Genomic DNA, 22,817 nt, shown 5'->3' with positions numbered 1-22,817 from the left:
TCTAACTTATGTAAAATATACCGTAATAAAGTACTATCACTAACAAAAGAGAGATAAGCCTGACAATTTTCCAGTGACAAAATACATCTAGCCACAGATCAACAAGTCCTATGAACCCCTCCAAAAAGACAAACATACATAATATCATAACTAGATATATCATAGTAAAGCTGCCAAAAATAAAAAATAAAGAGAAAGCTTTTAAGACAAAGAAGAAAAAAGTTTACCTTCAAAAGAGTAATAATTGGCAATTGACTTTGATAGTCAATTTTTTATAGAAACAATGAAAATGAGAAAATCATGAAATACCTTCAAAGTATGAAAAATAAAATGACTGCCAATCAAGGCTAGCCTGGCCAACATGGTGAAACCCCATCTCTACTAAAAATACAAAAATTAGCCAGGAGTGGTGGCAGGCGCCTGTAATCCCAGCTACTCGGGAGGCTGAGGCAGGAGAATCGCTTGAACCCAGTAGGCAGAGGATACAGTGAGCTGAGATCACCCCATTGCACTCCAGACTGGGTGACAAGAGTGAAACAATGTCTCAATAAATAAATAAATAAATAAATAAATAAATAAATAAATAAATGTATACACTGAGAAAACAGCCTTAAGAAAGAAAGGCAAAGCAAACATTTCCAGACAAACACTAACTGAGAAAATGTATCTTCAGTAGAATGGCACTAAAGGAAATATAAAAGGATATTATTTTAAAACCCTTCAATCCCATATAGGACCTTAGAGATATAAAAAGGGAAAAATAGCAAGAAAAGGGAAAATATAATCTAACTGACTGCACTGAACAACAGTAATTATGTTTTGTGGAATATATATATATATAAAATATATCTATATAAAATAAAATATAGCATGGAAGTCAGGAGGGAGTAAACGGAGTTAAAATCTTCTTCCACTTTACCACTTTACACAAAAATATAAAAGCACTACTTTATACTGGACACTGATAAGTCAAGAATGCATGATATAATCTCTAGGGTAATGACTGAAAGAACAGTAGAGGACTAAATAACTTAGTAAGCCAAAGATGGGGTGATGAAATATTTAAATAATCAGTGCAAAAGAGGCCCAAAAAAAGAGAGAAAAAAGAAAGAAAAAAGCAGGAAAAATAGATTACAATAGAAAATCGTGGATTTAAAGTCAAAAATACCAGTAACAAATATACCAGTAACTACATTACATATATATGGGCTAAATACTCCAATTAAAAGACAAAAATTATAAGTATTGAGTTTAAAGAACTACATGCTGATTACAAAACACACATAAAATATAATACAAAAAAACTGAAAATTAAAAGATGGGAAAAGTTATACCATGCAAACACTTATGAAAGCTGGTATAGCTACATTAGTATAACACAAAGTAGATTTTAACACAAAAAGTATTAGAAGCGATAAAGACATGCATTTCAGAATGGTAAAAGTTTCAATTAGCTGGGAAGATACTGCATTTTAACTTGTATACTTCATTCTAAACTTGTATACATCTAATAATGCAGCCTGAAAATATATAAAGCAAACATTGGCAGAGCTACAAAGAGGAATAGACAAATCCACAGTCATAGTAAGAGATTTTTAACACCCTGCTCTTGGTAACAGATAGAAGAAATGGGCAAAAATATAATGAGAATATACAGGATTTGAACTAAACAATTACAAATTTGATTTCATTGATACGTGTAGAACACTGCACAAACAACTGCCAAATAGAAGTTCTTTTTAAGTTCTTTACACAGGAACATTTACAACAATGAGCATATGCTCAGTCCTAAAGAAAGTGTTAAAAATGTCAATGGAATGAAATAATACAAAGTATGTTATCTGACCACAGAAGGATAAAGCTATAAATCTCCTTCTAAATGACTCACAGGTCAAAGAAGAAACCATGAAGGATTTAGAAATCAGTAAAGCACACGATTTAGGAATTGGCATAGCACAGTGAGATTTAAGTCACTGCAACAAGGCAAGAAGACATAAAAGGCTTATGGATTGAGAAAGAGACATTAAATGTGTATTATTCAGCAATAATATAATTGTGCATATTAAAGTAATTTTTAAGCAAGACTACCACAATAAATTATTAGAACTGAAAAGTGACTTAGCAAAGTTGCTGATTACAAGACCAATATACTAAAAATTAATTGCATCTACAGAGTAGCAACAAAGAGTTAGACAATGTAATTTTTAGAACATATATAATTGACAATATTATTCTAAAAATAAATATCTAGGAATAAACTACATGAGAGATATGCCAGACATCTGCACATCTACAGCTAGTAGAAAACTAGAAAAAGGATTGAAGGCAATGTAAAAAATAAAAGCCTAAATAAATGAAGAGATATACCATGTTCATGGATTGGAAGATTCAATATTATAAAGATGTCAGTTTCCCAAATTGATCAAGATTATCCCAACACAGATTCAAGACAATCCCAATCAAAATCCTAGCAGTATGAGTGTTTGTATATGTTTAACTTGACAAACTCTTTAACTTAGCAAAGAGCTAGGAATAGGCAAGGTATTATTGAAGGAGGAGGAAGAAATGAAGGAGGAGAAGGAGAAAGAACAGAAAGAGGAGAAGATAGGTGAAGACAAGGAAGATGAAGAGAGCAATAATAACAAGGTAAAGGACTTGCACAGGTGGATATCAAATTTTATTAAGCTACAGTAATTAAAACAGTATGGTATTGGTAAAAGGAAAAATACACCAGTTGAACTAAGAATCCAGAGACAGAACCATTTTTAAATAGACACTTGATTTATGATAAAAATGGCACCACAGAGTAGTAAGGAAAGAATAATATTTTCAATAAATAATGTTGAGTCAACTGGCCATCCATAAGGGAAGAGATTGGCCATTACTTCATACCATATACAAAAATTAATTCCAGATACATCTAAAAGATGAAAAACAAAAATTATAGAAGATGACAAAAAGTATTGTAATTTTGGGGTAGGGAAGGATTTTCTTAGACGGGACATAAAAAGGATTAAATATGAAAACAAAGAATGCTAAGTTGATAACATTAAAATACCTTTATTTAATGATAAGACATTATTAAGAAAATAAAAAACAAGATATTTGCAACAATTATAACTGACCAAGATCATATAAGAGGATATTCAAATGGCACATAAACATAGGAAGAAATGTTCAGCTTCACTAGTAATCAGGAAATTCAAATTATAATCACAATAAGATACTTCTACACACCCTTGAAAATGGCTAAAATTTTAAAAGTGAACAAAACAAATAATAACCAAAATGTGGAAAATAAGACAAAAAGAACTCTCATACACTACTAATGACAGGACAAATTAATACAGCTACTTTGGAAAGCTGTTTGCCATTATCCATTAAAGTTGGATATATGTACATCCTCTGATCCAGGAATTCCACCTTAGGCACCTAACAGAAATGTATGCAAGTATGCACCAAAAGACATATACAAGGATGTTCATAGGAACATTATATATAAAAGCCAGAAAGTGGGAATAATCCAAATGTCCACTAATAATAGAATGGATAGGTAAACTACAGTACATTCATTTGGTAGAATAGGCACAGCAATAAAAATGAACAAAGTACAGTCATCCTCAACACCATAAACAAATCACATACGCACAACACACACACACTCACACACACAAATAAATAATGGATTATTCCATTTCTATAAAATTCTAAAATAGACAAAACTAATCTCGGGTATTGGAAATCATGTCAGTAGTTACTTTTGGGGTGTAAGAGGGAGCATATGGTAGGAGGTGGTCCATGAACACATAAATTTGTGATTTTCTGCACGTATACAATGCACCAGTAAAAATGTTTTAAAACATTTTTAATTATGTAGAGACAAGATTGAGTTAATTAAAAAGGTAACTAAGAACTCAACATGACATAAAAGAACTGGCAGACCTTCTTGCACTTAACTTGTATACAACTGAAAAATCCAATTGTACTGATGTGATATTTGGTAGCCTAGACCAAAATTTCACCTTGTAGTACTGTCTTGAGTTATTCTCGATCTGCTTTTGCAACAGTCTGTGTCTTAGAAAGGTACAGTCCCTGTCTTGGAAATGTAGAGTCTGTTTTTTGGAGAGGTACCTCTTGTGTAACATCTTTTGTCCTACAGTTCAAATGGAAACTGAACAATAACTGGTGCTGTTCCTTACTAACAAAGGCTAAATTATTTACAAGTTGGGACATTGTAACAGGAAAATTGCTAAATAATTTCTTTCTATCCCACAGAAGCAGAGAAGCATAGAACAACATGAGGGCTATTTTCATTGTCAAGAAACTTAAGTTATAATTTTTTGCATCTTTTTTTTTAAACAGGAGAAAAAGCCATTTTAATTATATACATACACATGGGAGTCCCACAAAAATATGAAACATCAATTTTTTGCCTTTTTTTTTTTTTTTTTTTTTTTTGAGATGGAGTCTTGCTCAGTCACCCAGGCTGGAGTGCAGTGGCGTCATCTTGGCTCACTGCAAGCTCCGCATCCTGGGTTCACACCATTCTCCTGCCTCAGCCTCCCGAGTAGCTGGGACTACAGGTGCCCACCACCCTGCCCAGCTAATTTTTTTTTTTTTTTTTGTATTTTTGGTAGAGACAGGGTTTCACCATGTTAGCCAGATGGTTCTCGATCTCCTGACCTCGTGATCCACCTGCCTCGGCCTCCCAAAGTGCTGGGATTACAGGCGTGAGCCACCGTGCCAAGCCAATTTTTTGCATCTTTAAAACCAAAATAATTGGAGCAGTTATTGTGGATATACACTAATAAACCAAAAAGGAACAAACATTGTAGATCACTAGATTTTTATTATTTGATCTTCTTTGTACGAGCTATAAATATTCCTATGTTAACTATGTTTAGAAAGTAATATATAATTTCTACACATATATGTGAAGTTAAAATTATGGTTAATTACTAACAATCATTAACTCTGTGTGTTCATAGTGATTCTTTAAACTTTTCTCTGTTTGACATCTTTTATCATAAATAGTTGGGAGGAGCTTTGTGTAATTACATAGAATATGACCTCAACTGTATTTTAAAGTTCATCAAAACCTGTAAATAAACCAAAATGTTAACAATGGTCATTTCTGGATGTTGGTATTGTTTTTCCTCCTTACATATTGCTATAATTTATCTTTTTTTTTTTTTTTTTTTGAGATGGAGTCTTGCTCTGTTGCCAGGCTGGAGTGCAGTGGCACGATCTCAGCTCACCACAACCTCTACCTCCTGGGTTGAAGCAATTCCCCTGCCTCAGCCTCCCAAGTAGCTGGGATTACAGGCATGTGCCACCACGCCCAGCTGATTTTTTGTATTTTAGTAGAGATGGGGTTTCACCAAGTTAGCCAAGATGGTCTCTATCGCTTGACCTCGTGATCTGCCCACCTCAGCCTCCCAAAGTGCTGGGATTACAGGTGTGGGCCACTGTGCCGGCCACATGTTACTGTAATTTTTCTGTAACTAAATTGTCCTTTTTAGAAAAAAATTTACTTATTATTTTTTTTTAATTTATTTTATGTTTTTGAGATGGAGTCTTGGTCTGTCACCCAGGCTTCAGTGCAATGGTGCAATCTCGGCTCACTGCAACCTCTGCCTCCCAGGTTCAAGGGATTCTCCTGCCTCAGCCTCCCAGTAGCTGGGATTACAGGCGTGCACCACCACGACTGGCTAATTTTTGTATTCTTAGTAGAGATAGGTTTTCACCATATTGGCCAGGCTGGTCTCCAACTGCTGACCTCAGGTGATCCACCTGCCTCCACTTCCCAAAGTGCTGGGATTATAGGCGTGAGCCACCACACCTGGCCAGATTTTTACTTTTTAAAGAGGAAATACTGTAAATCACTGCGAAAATTAACAAAAGTTGCTGGTTCCTAAGAAAGCATTTCATCTTTGAACTTCCAAGTTAATAAAATCCCTACAATTTTCATTATTAAGAATATTAGGGGCCGGGCGCGGTGGCTCAAGCCTGTAATCCCAGCACTTTGGGAGGCCGAGACAGGCGGATCACAAGGTCAGGAGATCGAGACCACCCTGGCTGACACGGTGAAACCCCGTCTCTACTAAAAAATACAAAAAAACTAGCAGGGCGAGGTGGCGGGCGCCTGTAGTCCCAGCTACTTGGGAGGCTGAGGCAGGAGAATGGTGTGAACCCGGGAGGTGGAGCTTGCAGTGAGCCGCGATCACGCCACTGCACTCCAGCCTGGGCGACAGAGCGAGACTCCATCTCAAAAATAAAAATAAATAAAAATAAAAAAAGAATATTAGGGGTTATAGTGCCATTTAAATACTGATGATACTCTTTGGTATGTCTTGTAGTGGGCATTGCAGACAATTTCTAATGCTTTACCTAATGTTTAATTAAAGGATTGAATCGAAAAAAGTGATGTAACACAGTTAAAGTAGAAAAATGTGGGGCTCAAATTCAATCTGTGACCTTATTATTTGTGTGAATTTAGGCATGTTACTTAAACTCTGTGTCCCACTCCTCATCTGTAGAACGGAAATAGGACAACTGACTTCCCAATATTTTTGTAAGGTTTAATTGAGAAAACATCTGTAAAACCTAATATGGTGTCTGGTCCATAGATTGTCTTCAATTAGGAGAGGGCTGAAAAAATTAGATAATATCATAAGCAGCTAAACAATGTCTGACCAGCAACCAGTGCTGGATAAGTAGTAATCTATAGACCAGAATGATTTTTTTTCTGTGATCTTTTGTTTCCTACACAGAATGCCACGGTCTACTAGAATGGGAGTTTCAAGAGAGCTACTTCCCCAGTGCCTAGGACAGTGCCTGGAGGGCAGCAGGCATCCCATAACAGACTGCTGAAAGAATGGAAGCATGAACATGTCATTGCAAGGATGGACTGAAGAATGAATGCCCTCAGACAGAGACACCTTGGTTCACAGTGCGTAAGGGAAGATGAAAGTTGCTCTGGTTGTAGTGGGCATAGACTGAGCTATTACAGTGAAGACAGGTTTCACCGAACCTTCCTGGGGGCAGTGGCCACGGGGATGGGTGGAAGTGGCTGTCAATTTGCTGGGCTTTTAGGATGCTCTGAACAGGCAAATCTCATCAAGTGGCTTCTCCATCTAAAACCTGTGCCTGGTGTCCCTTTGCTTGTAGGATAAAATCCAAACTCTTTCCCGGGCCTATCAGCCTCTCTGCTCACCTCTGGCTACTCTCCTCCTCTCACTGCAATGTCTGGCTGCATTGGACTTTTTCCAGTTCCTAAATACTATCACGCCATCTTCTGCCTGCAGTACCTTCTGCCTTGCAACTCACATTTTATCCACTCATGTCTCACCCGTGTCTGACATCTAGTGTGTACATATCCTTCAGGTATCAGCTTAAATGTCACTTACTTGAGAATCTTCCTTAACAAATATCCCTTCCCAAACTTGCCCACCATCCCAGTGAGGTTAGGGACCCTTCCTGTGTGTCCTCACAGCTCTCTGTATTTGTTCTACTTTAGCACTTCTTACCCTGTAAGGCAATTTTGGGGTCTTTCCCTGACAATTAGAATGTAAGTTCTGGCCCGGCGCGGTGGCTCACGCTTGTAATCCCAGCACTTTGGGAGGCCGAGGCGGGCGGATCACGAGGTCAGGAGATCGAGACTACGGTGAAACCCCGTCTCTACCAGAAATACAAAAAATTAGCCGGCGCGCGCCTGTAGTCCCAGCTACTCGGGAGGCTGAGGCAGGAGAATGGCGTGAACCTGGGAGGCAGAGCCTGCAGTGAGCTGAGGTCGAGATCGTGCCACTGCACTCCAGCCTGGGCTACAGAGCGAGACTCTGTCTCAAAAAAAAAAAAAAAAAAAAAAAAAAGAATGTAAGTTCCAAGATATTAATGATTTTCATGTTTTCTTTACGGCTTCACCAAGAGTGCCTAATGCCTGCCTGATACTAGACACTCCATAATTATTCGTTGAATAAAATGAATGAATTTCAATGTCTAGATTGTAGTAAGTTCCATGAGACCTGGTTTTGTGTTGGTTCCTGCATAATTAACAGAAAGTACAGTGTCTGGCACAGAGTAGTTACTCATCAAATATTTATCAAATAAATAAATGTTATTTAATACTGATTACCCATTTATACTTCATGTAAGTGCTTATTTCAGGGATCAAATGAGAAGAAGTTAGTGTCAAATATTTCAGTTTTTTTCACCTTTTATTCTATTAATGCTTCCATATGTTGTGCTGCTTTTACAATCACTTAGCAACACTTAAACATTCTCTACTATCTATGATACACAGCACCAGTGATACCAATTCCCAATTTTAAAAAATTTACTTACTATCTAACTTCATTGTCTTTATTGTTGTTACCATGTATTTTAGGTTTAGAATAAGCCAACCACGGGTCACCAAAAGCCCAAACAACAAGTATTACTATCTCTAACACTTGACTTTAAGTCTTTCATCAGGAACATAAATCAGATACCTGAATTCAATTACATCCCCGTGAAAACCACCTCAAATCACCTTTGTAAATACCAATAATGTGAACAAGTAAGTAGATTCTCAGAACATCAGTGTGCAATCCAACAATAACTTGGAGAAAAGTTAACCTTGCAAAAATATCCATCTCTTTCATTTTCAGAAAATTATATCTACAATTAAGTGAGGCAAAAAGGTGAACAAGGGCATCAAAAACTCCATTAGCCATAGGTTTCTTCTTTGATTTAATAATATATATACACAAACAACCTCCTAGGACCTGGAGGTTGTTGATTTATTTGTCTCGCGGGATTTTTTGGTAGATATCTGTCATTATATTTAAAGTTAATGTTCTTTTCTCATTATTAATTACACCAAAATTCATTCATTGTTGAATGGCTGAGCAACCAGGCTATCGGGGTCATTTTTTTGTTTGTTTTTTGAGACGGAGTCTCGCTTTGTCACCCAGGCTGGAATGCAGTGGCGTGATCTCAGCTCACCACAGCCTCTGCCTCCTAGGTTCAAGTGATTCTCCTGCCTCAGCCTCCCAAGTAGCTGGGACTAGAGGCACGCACTACCACACCCGGCTAAAATTTTTTTGTATTTTTAGTACAGACCGGGTTTCACCATGTTGGCCAGGATGGTCTCGATCTCCTGACCTCGTGATCTGCCCACCCAGGCCTCCCAAAGTGCTGGGATTACAGGCGTGAGTGACCATGCCTGACTTATTTTTTATTTTTTATTAATTATTATTATTATTTTATTTTATTTTATTTTGAGACAGAGTCTGGCTCAGTCACCCAGGCTGGAGTGCAATGACACTCCTTGGCTCACTGCAACCTCCGCCTCCTGGGTTCAAGTGATTCTTCTGCCTCAGCCTTCTGAGTAGCTGGGATTACAGGCATAAGGAACAAAACTGGCTAATTTTTACATGTTGGCCAGGCTGGTCTCAAACTCTGGACCTCAGGTGATCCGCACGTCTCAGCCTCCCAAAGTGCTGAGATTATAGGCGTGAGTCACTGTGCCCAGCCTATCGGGGTCATTTAATTTTTTTTTTTTTTTTTTTTTTTTAGACAGAGTCTCACTCTGCAGTCAGGCTGGAGTGTAGTGGTGAGGTCTTGGCCCAGTGCGATCTTGGCCCATTTCAATCTCCGCCTCCCAGATTGAAGCGATTCTCCCGCCTCAGCCTCCCAACTGGCTGGGACTACAGGCGCGTACCACCATGCCCAGCTAATTTTTGTAGTTTTAGTAGAGACAGGGTTTCACCATGTTAGCCAGGATGGTCTCCATCTCTTGACCTTGTGATCTGCCTGCCTTGGTCTCCCAAAGTGCTGGGATTACAGGCGTGAGCCACCGCACCCAGTCTGGGTCATTTAATTTTTATTTAGTGCATGAGCTGGTGATATTGAAAGTGCTGCAAGCCTTCTTATCAGAGCAGAATCTGCTAGTTAGGGTTTCTGCTAAATGATGAGCAAATCTGCAGCATCACTCTCACTGCTCATCCCTGTGGAGTGATTAACGGTAGCCAGAGTTAAGACCCTCAGCCAGTGGTATAGCAAATGGGACTGAGACTTGAGGCAATTTGCCCTGATGCCATAAATGCTTTTGAAATTGATTTGAATTAATTCATCTTTAAACCACTTAGTTTCAGAAAGGATTTATGACCATGTCCAAAGGCACAGTAAATATAATCCAGCAAGATAAAAATATATGTATAAGTAGGTGAGGCCAGTGTGGCACAGGAGAAATACAGATGGGGCATCACAGGGCTCCTCTCCTCTTACCTGTGTACTGCAACCCCCTGTACTCGCTTATTGCCCCAGGAGGTTTTAAATTGGGCCAGTAGTGGAAAAGCATTTGCACAGCTGGAGGCTTCACTTGTGAAGGCCCATACGCAATCACATACAAAAGATCCTAAAGGAAACAGCAAGCATATTTTGACTTAGCATCACGAAATAAAAAGAAAGGTAGAGACTTCAACATTACCAAAGCAGTGAAAATTCTAATGGAGGGGTTGAGGTGAGTAATTTCCCTGGAATCTCATGCAGGCATGTTTCATAGATTAGATCCCGTTAAAACATTATATTTTTATGATTTATGTATTTACTGGTCCTTCTGTAAATGAGCCCTCACAGGTAGAGTACAAAGTACTTTATCTTCTAACAAATTCGTCTCTAATCAGACTGATGTTAAAGAAAGATTTTAGAGTAGCATAAGACAGTTTGCCAAATACTGCATTTGAAAAAATATTTCCCTAATCACATTTCTTAAACATTCACATCTCCTATTTGAAAGAGGACAGATTCTCAAGCAACCTTTCAAATTAAATAAAATTGTTTGTCATAACATATAATATTAGCTTAATTCCAAGAATAAGATATATCCAATTACTTTATCCGTCAAGACACGATGTTCTTAAAGTACCATTTCTGCTCTAAATGATAAATAATTAACCATTAAAGAAAGAATTACAGGTACTGCCACATCAAAATAATAGGACATCAATAAATTTGACCTCAACAACAGTTTTAATATGTAAACAATTTTTACTGTATTATACAAATTAAGTTTGTGACTATGGGTTAAATTTGACCCAAAACTTACTTTCCAGACTTCTTGTTTATATTTCATGAGGCATTCCAGTAATTGACAATGATACACTGTAATGTAGAAAATGTAATTCGTACATGAAATGTAAATACCAAACAAAACATCCTTTGATATATATATATAACAAATTACTTCAATATGACTTTTCAGTCTCTAATCATTAAATTAGAAATAACTTCTGTCCATATGTTCATACTTAAAAAATATCACATAAGCCCTTGACCTTATCAAGCTTTGTCCCAAGGTCCTTGAGAATTATTTCATGCTTCATGTTAACAACGGAAATATTTTTAAAGTCCCTAGTAATCATACATTCATAAAATAAACTTGTACCAACATAAGATCTACATAGGAAAAAAAAACTAGCCCAACAGAATCATAATAAAAGCTCATATTTATTGAACATTCATTATTTGCTAGATATTGTAGAAAGAGCTTTATACGTATTATCTCACAATTACCATGGTGCAGTTAGGAAACTAAGGCTCAGTTTCCAACTTGCCCAAGGTTGAATGGATAGCAAGTGACAGACTTAACGGATTAGAGTGGAGTTTTATCTTTTCATCATCAATTCCATCTTGTAGAGGAATTTTTAAAAGCTACACGACAGCAAGATTCCTTGATTTGCCTATCTTCACTTGGGGAACAAAGATACTTTCAACCTAGTTAGATGCCTTTTGATACCTTCCCTAATCTATATTCCAGGCTTATGCTGACATTGAAGCAGTTCACACTTTATTCACCAATGACCTCCATGTCATTCAATCCAATGGACATTTTTCAGTCTGCATCTTACTTGACTTTTCAGCCACATTCAGTACTGCTGACTACTGTCTCCTTTTTGAAACACTCTTTCCTTGGCTTCATACTATGAATGACCCTCCCCTGTCACCTGTGGTGGACAACACTGTTACTACTCAACTGCTGTCAACACCCTTTTTTTCTTGTCCATTTGCCAATTGATATGGTTAAGTTGTGTGTCCCCACCCAAATCTCATCTTGAATTGTAATCCCCAGGTTTTAGGAAGAGACCAAGTGGGAAGTGATTGGATCGTGGGGGCAGTTTGCCCAATGCTGTTCTCGTGATAGTGAGTGAGTTCTCACAAAATCTGATGGTTTCATAAAGGCAGTTTTCCCTGCACTTGCTAGTTCTCTCATTCTTGCCATCATGTGAAGAAGGTCTTTGCTTCCCCTTCACCTTCTACCGTGATTGTTAAGTTTCCTGAGGCCTTCCCAGCCATGTGGAACTGTGAGTCAATTAAACCTCTTTTCATTATAAATTACCCAGTCTCTGGCAGTTCTTTATAGCAGTGTAAAAACGGACTAATGTACCAATACACAGACTACAAAAGCAAGATACTTTCCCAGAGCCCCTTGCAGCTACAGGTGGCCATGTGACTCAGTTCTGGATAGTAAGAATGAGGAGAAAATCTGCTGGGGAGCTTCTGAGACATACTTTCTCCCTCTGATAAAACAAAAGAGGGACACCAGGAGACTTTTCTCTTAATGACTCTGCTTGATCCTATTACCTGTTTTTGCATGTAGTTATGTAAGGTTATAACAACCTCCACAGTGGCAGCCTTCTTGCAAACATCAGGGGAATTCCAAGATCTCAGTCCCCTGATATTGTGGAGCTATCTTCAGGACTTCCTATTAAGTAAACAACCAATGTGCTTATACTTTAAAGCCTCTGTCAGCCAAAGACATCTTAACAGTGCAACCTCTCTGTCTCTTTGGAGAGCTCATCCTCTTCCACTGGGCCATTATCTGTTGAAGTTCCTGAAGGCCTAGTCACAGAACCACTCCACATTTCTTTCATTCTCTGCTCTCCCCTAAACAATCTCACACTCATTCACAACTTCAGCAGCCATCTATATGTAATTCAATGAAGGTCACTGGACACTTGTGTGTGGGCTCAAAGTTCATTAGCTCTAGTCCAAAGCTCTGTTCTGAGCTCCAGACTCATAATACAACTACCTAATTACCAGCTCCTATTAGGTGTCTCAAAGATACCGTGAATACAACACATCTGAAACAGATCTCAAGATCTTCCCTCAGAGGCCTGATCTTCTTCTTCCAATGCCTCCTTTATCAGTGAGTAGAACCACTGTTACAGTTTGCATCTGTGTCCCCACCAAATCTCAGGTTCAGTTGGAATCCCCAATGTTGGAGGTAGGGCCTTAAAAACTTAAAAAGGTGACTGGATCATGGGGGTGGGTCCTTCATGAATGGTTTAGCACCATCCCTTTTGTGCTATTCTCATGATACAGTTCTCACAAGATCTGGTTGTTTAAAAGTGTGTGCCACCATGCCTGTAATCCCAGCACTTTGGGAGGCCGAGGCGGATGGATCAAAACTCCTGAGGTCAGGAGTTCAAGACCAGACTGGCCAACATGGTGAAACTCCGTCTCTATTAAAAATACAAAAAATTAGCTGGGTGTGGGGGTGGGCGCCTGTAATCCCAGCTACTCAGGAGGCTGAGGCAGGAGAATTGCTTGAACCTGGTTGCAGTGAGCTGAGATTGTGCCACTGCACTCCAGCCTGGACAACAAGAGCAAAAGTCTGTCTCAAAAAAAAAAAAAAAAGTGGCAAGTCCCCTTCTCTCTCTTCCTCCTGCTCGAGCCATGTAAGACGTGCTTCCCTTTTGCCTTCTACCATGATTATGAGTTTTCTGAGTCCCCCCTTACAGAGGGGAGCTACTATGCTTCCTGTACAACCTACAGAACCATGAGTCAATGACACCTCTTTTCTTTATATACTACCTAGTCTTAGGTATTTCTTTATAGCAATGCAACAACAAACTAATATGACCACCATGCATCCAGTTAGTGCATCCAGAAACGCACTTTAGCCACTATGTTACCAAGACTTATCAATTTTACTTCCTAAATAGCTCTCAGATAGATCTGCTTGTTCTTCAGTTTCAATTGTCCCTGCCTTTGAAGTGCTTAGACAAATGCAATGACCTCCTTCCAGGTCAATCTATACACAACCTGGCTTCTTTTCAATCTGTTCTCAACTGCAGCGGGGGTGACACACACCACAGCCCACTCAAAGCCCTTCAGCAGCTTCCCATTAGATTTGGAATAAACACAGGCCTCCCTAACAGAGCTCACAACACCCTGCATGTTCCAGCCCATGGAACTTTAAGTCTAACGTCACACCAGGGAGCCCTCACTCTGAGTTCCAGCTACACTGATCCTTCAGTCTCAGCTGTCTGCCATGACACATGAGATTCCTCTTCCTGAACCATCCCTCCTTTTAGGCCTTGTTCACACTACTCATCCTGCAAAGAAGCCCCCCTGACTTCCTCAATAAAAGCAAAATTTCCTTTTATAACATCTTATAGCATAACGTACTTGAAGCACTTGTCACAAGTGAAACTTTACACTTGATTTTATGATTATTTGATTGTCTTCTCGCCCCTCACCCCAATCATATGATAAGCTTGCTGAGATGAGGATGGGGTCAGTCCCATGTCACTAACCATGGAGCCCCCAGTGCTTAGCACATGGTGGATACTCACTGACTACTGATTGAATGGTCGCTCTAGAATTGGAAATTTGGTCTTAAGTCATCACTGAATTCTCAAGTTCAGATGTTCCAAGACACTTTCTCATACAGTGTCTGCTATTCTCCACGGGTATGCTATATGAACCTTGTTCAGAGCCGTCCACTGACCCATGAACGTACCTGGACGGTTCCTTTGTTAAAACAGCTTCCCCTCCCAGAATGCCCCATTTACCTTATCAATAAAAACTCTGTCCCGACAGGCATGGTGGCTCATGCCTATAATCCCAGCACTTTGGGAGGCCAAGACAGGCGGATCACTTGAGGTCAGGAGTTCGAGGCCAGTCTAGCCAACATGATGAAACCCCATCTCTACTAAAAATTCAAAAATTAGCCAAGCATAGTAGCATGTGCCTGTAGTCCCAGATACTGGGGAGGCTGAGGCAAGAGAATTGCTTGAACCCGGGAGGCAGAGGTTGCAGTGAGCCATGCCACTGCACTCCAGCCTGGGCAACAAAGTGAGATTCCATCTCGAAAAATAAAACAAAACAAAACTCAGTCCATAATTTAAAACTCATCCTTGGCCCAAGTGACACAAAGTCTTTTCTGATCATTTCAATCCATACAGCTCCCTCCTTCTGATGAATTAACACTGTCTAACATATTTATTTAGTACTCCTATGTACTACATTACATCGTCAACTAATGACTTACGTAAATATGCCTGATCTTCCCAATTAGACATAAGCTTCATAGCAAGCACCATATCGTATGTTTTTGTGTGGTTTCCACAATGCCTAGCACAGAGCCCTATATATAGAAGGTGCTCAATGAATGCTGGTTACTTAAGTAAGGATTGTGCTCTATCCTTGATACACAATCAGCCATAAGGAACAAGTTGCCAGTTGAGCTTCTTCCAATAAAAATTCAAACAACAGAACGATGATGACCTACTGCTTGGTCCCAGAGAGCCCCTGGTGGATGTTGCCTCACTTAAGTGCTTCCTATATCACAAGACTAGTTTTGGGTCCCAACTATGATTCCTAGTATAGAGTAGCTGGTTATAAACATTTCCTCATGAGCAAATGAAGATACAGATTTTCAAATAATAGATGTAACTCTGTCTGACCACAGTGGTTTTCCAGTGAAACATTCAACTCAACATTCAACTCCAAGAAGAAAACGGCAAATTGTAGGGATTCACTACTTATTGAGAATTTACAATGTGTCATTCACTAAAGTAAGCACTTTACATATATGTAACCCATTAAATCTTCACGGCAGCATTTTAAAGTACCGCAGGAAGAATTATTTCCATTTTATAGATGAGGACACTTGGTTTCAGGGGGTAAACACTTACTCAGGTTCACTAACTGGCAATTTGCAGGTAAGCTCAGATGTGAATCCACATATGACTAATCTCAAAGCACCCTGCTTTACTACCCATCTAGCTTAGAAATTTGGACCAAACTCTCATGATGAGACTCTAATTAACTAGATTCCAAAAAATGGTTTTATTAAGGACATAATATAATAAATATAATATTTTGATTATTTTAAGCCAGATATATGATATAATTTCCCCATATATATTTTTAATTATATCTATATAATAATCATAAGAGATTTCATACTTAAAGAATGCTACAGACTGAATGTTTGTGCCACCTCAAAATTCTTCTGTTAAATCCAAACCCCCTAATGTGATATTAACAAGTGGAGCCTTTAAGAGGTGATCAGTGCCCCTTATAAAAGAGGCTGCAGAGAAATCCCTTGTCCTTTCTGTCATTTGAGGACACAGCAGAATGATAGCCATTCATGAACCAGGAAATGAGCTCTCACAGATCATCCAATCTATCAGCACCTTGATTTTGGACTTCCCAGCTCCTGGAACTATGAGAAACAAATGTGCATTGCTTATAAGTCATCCAGTTTATAGAATTTTTGTTATAGCAACCCAAATGGACTAAAACAGAAAATTGGTACTGAGAAGTGGGGTGACACTGTAACAAATAGCTAAAAACGTGGGAAAGGCTTTGGAACTGGGTAACAGGTAAGGGCTGGAAGAGTTTTGATGTGCAGGCTAGAAAAAAGCCTATATTGCCATGAATAGACCTTTAAAAGCAATTCTGGCAAGGGTTGAAAAAGAAAAGAGGAAAGCAGTAGAAAAAGCCTCAGTCTTCTCAGAGAATACCTAAATGATCCTGAAGAGAATGTTAGTATAAATATGAACAGTAAAGGCAATTCTGATGCCATCTCAGACAGAAATGAGGAACACATTACTGGAAAGTGGAGGAAAGGCCATCCTTGCTATGAAGTGGCAAAGAACTTGGCTGAATTGTGTTCGTGTCCTAGTGTTTTGTGGATGGTAGAACTTGTGAGTGATAAAATTGGATACTTGGCTAAGAAAATTTCTTAGCAAAGTGTTGAAGGAGCAGCTGGATTTCTTCTGACTGCTAATACTGTAATAAAATGTGAGGAGAGAGAATGATCCAAAGACAGAATTCTTCATCAAAGAGGAAGAAGAACTTAAAGATTTGGAAGACTCTCAGCCTATCTGTATTGAAAGGATAAAGAAGCCTGTTAGGAAGAGAACGGTGAGAGTGTAGCCAAGTGACCAATTAATAAGATTAGTCAGCTATCTCAACAGAAACCAGGAGGTATTGTCCAAAACAGTGGAAGAATGATCCCAGAGGCACTTCAGAAATTCTCTGCACTGCCCCTCCTATCACAGACCCAGAGTGCAAGGACCCTGGGGGAAAAATCATTTCGAAGGAGAGGCCACCAGCACTTTTGAGACTTCAGGGCATGCCACACCCTCACAAGGCACCTTCTCACATTGTAAAATTCAGTTCTATATTCCAGTGCCTCACTGTTCAGCTGCCCTTTGGGCAAAGCAGCATGCACTGTACCCAGAAAAGGCATGGGGGTGTAGTCACCTCCACCTAGATTTCAAAGGATGCCCAGGAGAGCTGGAACTCCACCCTGAGAGTCATGGGCACCGGACCCCAGCCTGCAGAGTGGGGCCCAGGAAGGGAACCACTGTGGGGGCCAGGGTCACTGTAGAGAGCCCCCACCAGGGCAATGCCCAGCAAGCCATGGAGGCAGAGCCATGCAAAGCCATAGGGGCAGGGAATTGGGGGCCCAACCCCTACACGGCAAAGCTGCCATGCAGGGCCACCACCTCAGTGGGTCCAGAAGACAGAACTCTTACCCCAATGGGTTTGGAAGGTGGGACCTCCACCCCAGTGGGCCTGGAAGGCAGAGCATCAAGTCTAAGAAGGTAATTTTCAAACCTTAAGGTATAATGTTGTTGGGTTTTAGACTTACTTGGAACCTGTTACCCCTTTTTTCTTTCCCATTTCTCTCTTTTGGATGGGAATGTCTATGCTATGCCTGTCCAACCATTGTATTTTGGAAGCATATAACTTGTTTGATTTCATAGGCTCACAGCTGGAGAGGAAATTGCCTCAGGAAATTGCCTCACCCATATCTGATTTAGATGGTATTTACATGAGACTTTGGACTCTTGAGTTCATGCTAAAATGAGTTACAATTTTCAGGGCTATTGGGATGGAATGAATGTTTTACATATGAGAATAACATGAGTTTGGGAAAATAGGGTGGAATACTATAGACTAAATGCTTGTGTGTCCTCTCAAAATTTATATGTTGCCAGACATGGTGGTTTATGCATGTGATCCCAGTACTTTGGGAGTCCACGGCAGGAGGATCACTTGAGGTCAGGAGCTTGAGACCAGTCTGGGAAACATAATGAGACCTTGTCTCTAAAAAACATTTAAAAATTAGCCAGATGTGGTAGCACATGCCTGTAGTCCCAGCTACTCAAGAGGCTGAGGCAGGAGAATCGCTGGAGCCAGGGAGGTCAAGGCTGCAGTGAGCCATAATTGCACTACTGCACTCTAGCTTGAGTGACAGAGTAAGACTCTGTATCTAAAAAAAAAAATTTTAATTTGTATGTTAAACCCTAACCCTCAATGTGATGGTATTCAGAGTTGGGGCCTTTAGGAAGTAATTAGGTCATTAGGGCTGAGCCCTTATGCATGGGATTACTGCCTTTATAAAAGACGCCCCCGGGAATTCCCCTTCCCTCCCACCATTTAAGGACACAACACAAAGATGGCCATCCATGAACCAGAAAGCAGGCCCTCACCAGACATCAACTCTGCTGCCACCTTGATCATGGACTTCCCAGCCTCCAGAACTGAGAGAAATAACTGTTTACTGTTTATCAGCCACTCAGTTTATATTTTTGTTATGACCCAACGGACTAAGACAGAAGATGACACTCCAGACTTAGAAGCATTAAGATTTTGAAATAAAAAAATTTTCCTCACTCTGAGTCAGAAGTTTAATTATTATTTATTACATAATTAAGTAGATAGCAAAAAAAAAAAAAAAAAAAAACACCACAGTGCCACCAGATTTGTTTACTTTCCAAATAAACATTAAATGAAAATAAAAATGAGTTTATATCTTAGCACATGTTTTGGTCAGTTTTCCAAAGTTATTTGCAATTATACTGACAAACGGAAATCAAACAGAGTAAATGTGAAAGTCTGTCCAACTTCACTAGTAATGGAAGAACTATAAATCAAAACAATGAGATATTAATGTTCATCTGTCTAACTCTACACAAATTTTATAATAATAATGACAAATCACAATGAGACAAGTACTTTCACATACTACTGGAAATATTGAAAATTTCTCAAGTCCTTTAACTCATTAATCCCTCTTTTATTGGTTTATTTTATGGAAATAATCAGAAATATAGTAAAAGGTTTATGTTTAAGGATATTTGTGTGCACTGGGGTAGCCAATTTACCAAAATATTAACAGTGGTTATCTTTTGTTCTTAGAATTGCTGGTGATTTTTATGTTTCTAATTTTACTATTTCTGTATACTTATATTCAGTCCACTTCCAGTCATGTTCTAAAATCATGTCCTCACATATTCTAAAAATATCACGAGCCAGCAAGATCACTCCTAATAGCAATAGGCAAGATAAATTGATTCCAACTCAAAAGTCTGTTTTCTACACAGCTCCATGATGATGACCTTCTCACATGAGAACATCTAGCCTGCTTGTTTGATGTCTTGTTTAATTACTGGCATTAGAATTAGTCAAACCTTTCCAATTTTCACTTACCTGGATTGGATGTGTACTGCATTGCGATCATTAGCATGGATGATGCAGAGAGGTTAACATGGGCAGGTACGCCTTCTCTCCTTGAGGAGCCCACTGCAACCAAAAGTTCTTTGATTAGACACAATTTAATCTCTACATATACCTGTTACTTTGCACAGAGCATGAGAGATAAGAAGGAACTTTAAAAAAAAAAAAAAAAAAAAAAAAAAAAAAAAAAAAAAAAAAAAAGCTCCAATAAAGCTAATGGAAGTTTTGCCCAAATGAAACCACAAAATGTGTCCTGGCATACAAATGTTATAGTTGTCATCTCCATAGGAAAATCGAGTGAGAATGTATAAGGAGACAGAACAGCGCCAGAAAGTGATGTAATGGCTTTATCAGAGTTGTACTTAGATGGGATCTCTACCTCCAAGATGTTTGTATTTAGATGGAAAAGAAAGAAAAAACAGAATCCTCTATGTGCCCAAAGATAAAGCCATGTTGAAGGGTATCCCAATGAGAAAATAAAAAGGAAAGGTTTTTAAACTCAAATTGAACATATCAATTTTTAGAGATGCAGATGAAATAATACTTTAATTATAATGTATGACATTAATTTAGTTACAATACAAACTCTAAATCACATATTATAAAAATAATGATGTATTAATTTAAAAATTTTCAATTTTCACATATCATTAAACAGTTTTATTCAAACCTTCACATGTAACTCCATCATCAATGTCTTCATTACCATAAGAACCACTTTTTTAGTTTTCTAGAGCTTACCATCTTCATATTCATCTGAGTTGTATGAAATAAAGCAATTTTTGAATCTGTGAATAACACAGTTGCTGGGCATTTTATCCTACGCCAACAAGCATAAAATCACAAAGCAAACTGGTTTCTTTAAAATCCACCTTATTGCTATATAATCATGGTCTCCACTCACTAACTGCTTTTAAGACATCTTTAAGTGGCTTATTTTAGATGACATCAAATACCATATTAAATTTCCTTGTCTCTCTTTTTTAAGAGAGTGTATCAGGTCACCCCTTTAAGTATTCGAAAGTACCACTGATGGAAGCCATTTGGGGAAATACATTGTCTCCGAAGAGGACTTTCTTTCTTTCCTTTTTTTTTTTTCTTAGACGGAATCTCACTCTTGTTGCCCAGGCTAGAGTGCAGTGGTGCAATCTTGGCTCACTGCAACCTCCACCCCCTGGGTTCAAGCGATTCTCCTGCCTCAGCCTCCCGAGTAGCTGGGATTGCAGGCACCCACTACCACACCCAGCTAATTTTTGTATTTTTAGTAGAGATAGGTTTCACCATCTTGGCCAGGCTGGTCTTGAACTCCTGACCTCGTGATCCACCCGCCTCAGCCTCCCAGAGTGCTGGGATTATAGGCATGATCCACTGTGCCCGGCCGCAAGAGGACTTTCTTATTTCAAACACAGTAATTGAGAGAGGACCCACCTAATAAAAACTTTATTAGGACTCAAATATAAAATAAATTCCTCTTTTCTCAGGGAAAATTGCAGAAGCAGAAGAAACCTCTCCTTACACTTGGGCTTGTGTGGCAGAGTGTCAAGCATGAACAGAATGGTGTACAGAGAGCACAAAACCCTCAAAAAGTCAACCCTTACATTTCTAAACATAATCGAGAAGACCACTGCCACGAGCAACAACAAAAAGCAAATAACCTCAAAATCTGCTTTATTTTATTTTATATTAAAGTACAGCAGGTGTGGATTATATCTCACCTACATCCAAAAAGGATAACTTCTAATAAAACACATGTATAACAGAATCATCAAAACACCAATAAAAATTTGTCATATAATAAATCAGAGGAGATAAAAAATTATTTAACACAATTCTTTTCTTTTTACATAAAGGAATTTGGGCACCAAAGTAGACAGTGGCCGTTAAAACAATTTTACAAAAATAAACAAACAAAACACATCTATCACTAAGTTCTATTTACTTAAGTTGGCTTTTATTAATCGCTTGCAGCTAGGCAGCTGCTAACCCACTAAGCAGGTGATACTCAGGGAGATAAACTAGTTTGGCTCCACAACTTATTAAATAAATAAGTATTAATAATTAGACAAAGATTGGGGATCAATTCACTGCTCTTAGACAGTCAAATTGATTAATCAAATGTGATTAATCAAGAAAAAAGAACTTTCAGCCAAATGCTAAGGAACAAAGTGCAAGCTGCTCTCAAACTGTAGCCAGGGAGTTTGTTCAAATTCAGCTTCTTTGGGGCCAAAGAAGACACTTCTGGAGAGTCAGCTTGGAAACCACATTTTCCAGTAAAGTACATGTTTAATTAATAAGCACATCAGGTGATTCTGATGCAAGCTGGCTTTGGACCACTGTTTGAGAAGTACTATTAGAGGGACGAGAAATAGGGAAGAAAATGCCCAGTAAGGTGTCCTGGGGCAGGAAGAATAATTGCACGCCCTGTGCCCTTTGTTAAAGAAAAGAAAAAATAAATTCTTGTCTCAGACATATTCAAGAAATACACACACACACACACACACACACACACACACACACACACATATATATTCTTGTTTTGGGACAAGCGTTTCACCTTTGTTTAAATTCATCTCAAGCTTTTTAATAATATGCATTTAATAATATGTATTTCTCAACAATGAAAACTGCTATTAAGGAAGGCTGAGAGTCACTGTAAATGGAGGCCTTTAAAAGTGGGAGAAATGCCCACATGTCTCAGATGATTTAGGTGAAGTCTATTTGCAGAATGGTCCAAATGGCTCAGCCACCTCTGGATGTCCCTGCTATTCCTACAAATCCATACTCTCCGTCAAGAATGACCAGCCAGGAGGTCAAAAGCATTCCCCTGGCTCAAGCCTAGGAAATTGGCTGCAATACTTACATAAACAGACGGTGCCTTGCAATTTCCTAGCCTTCTAACAGACTGAATAAAATCATTGCAATTCTAATTTAATAAACGTGCACAGGCACACATCATTTATTGAATCTTGTTAAAAAGGCATGATGTAAACAGATGTGCAGCTTGTCCCCAT

At 38.7% G+C, this 22,817-nt stretch overlaps 1 protein-coding gene across 3 annotated transcripts in view; it reads right to left on the bottom strand.

Moving 5' to 3' along the window:
- The window catches only part of UNC79 (unc-79 homolog, NALCN channel complex subunit), a 366,916-nt gene that overhangs the window by 197,756 nt on the left and 146,343 nt on the right, over nt 1–22,817 (bottom strand). For all 3 annotated transcript variants that reach the window (XM_010384517.2, XM_030930113.1, XM_030930114.1), the window contains 3 exons: nt 19,780–19,872; nt 11,090–11,145; nt 10,270–10,399 (listed from right to left, as the gene is read on the bottom strand). In XM_010384517.2, coding sequence (XP_010382819.1) covers nt 10,270–10,399; nt 11,090–11,145; nt 19,780–19,872 — 279 coding nt within the window. The remainder of the gene's footprint in view (nt 1–10,269; nt 10,400–11,089; nt 11,146–19,779; nt 19,873–22,817) is intronic.

This window comes from Rhinopithecus roxellana, chromosome 5 (assembly GCF_007565055.1).
Source record: "Rhinopithecus roxellana isolate Shanxi Qingling chromosome 5, ASM756505v1, whole genome shotgun sequence".
NCBI lineage: Eukaryota > Metazoa > Chordata > Mammalia > Primates > Cercopithecidae > Rhinopithecus > Rhinopithecus roxellana.
Note: the sequence above shows the minus strand (reverse complement) of the source record. Positions and strands in the feature narration are given on the sequence as shown.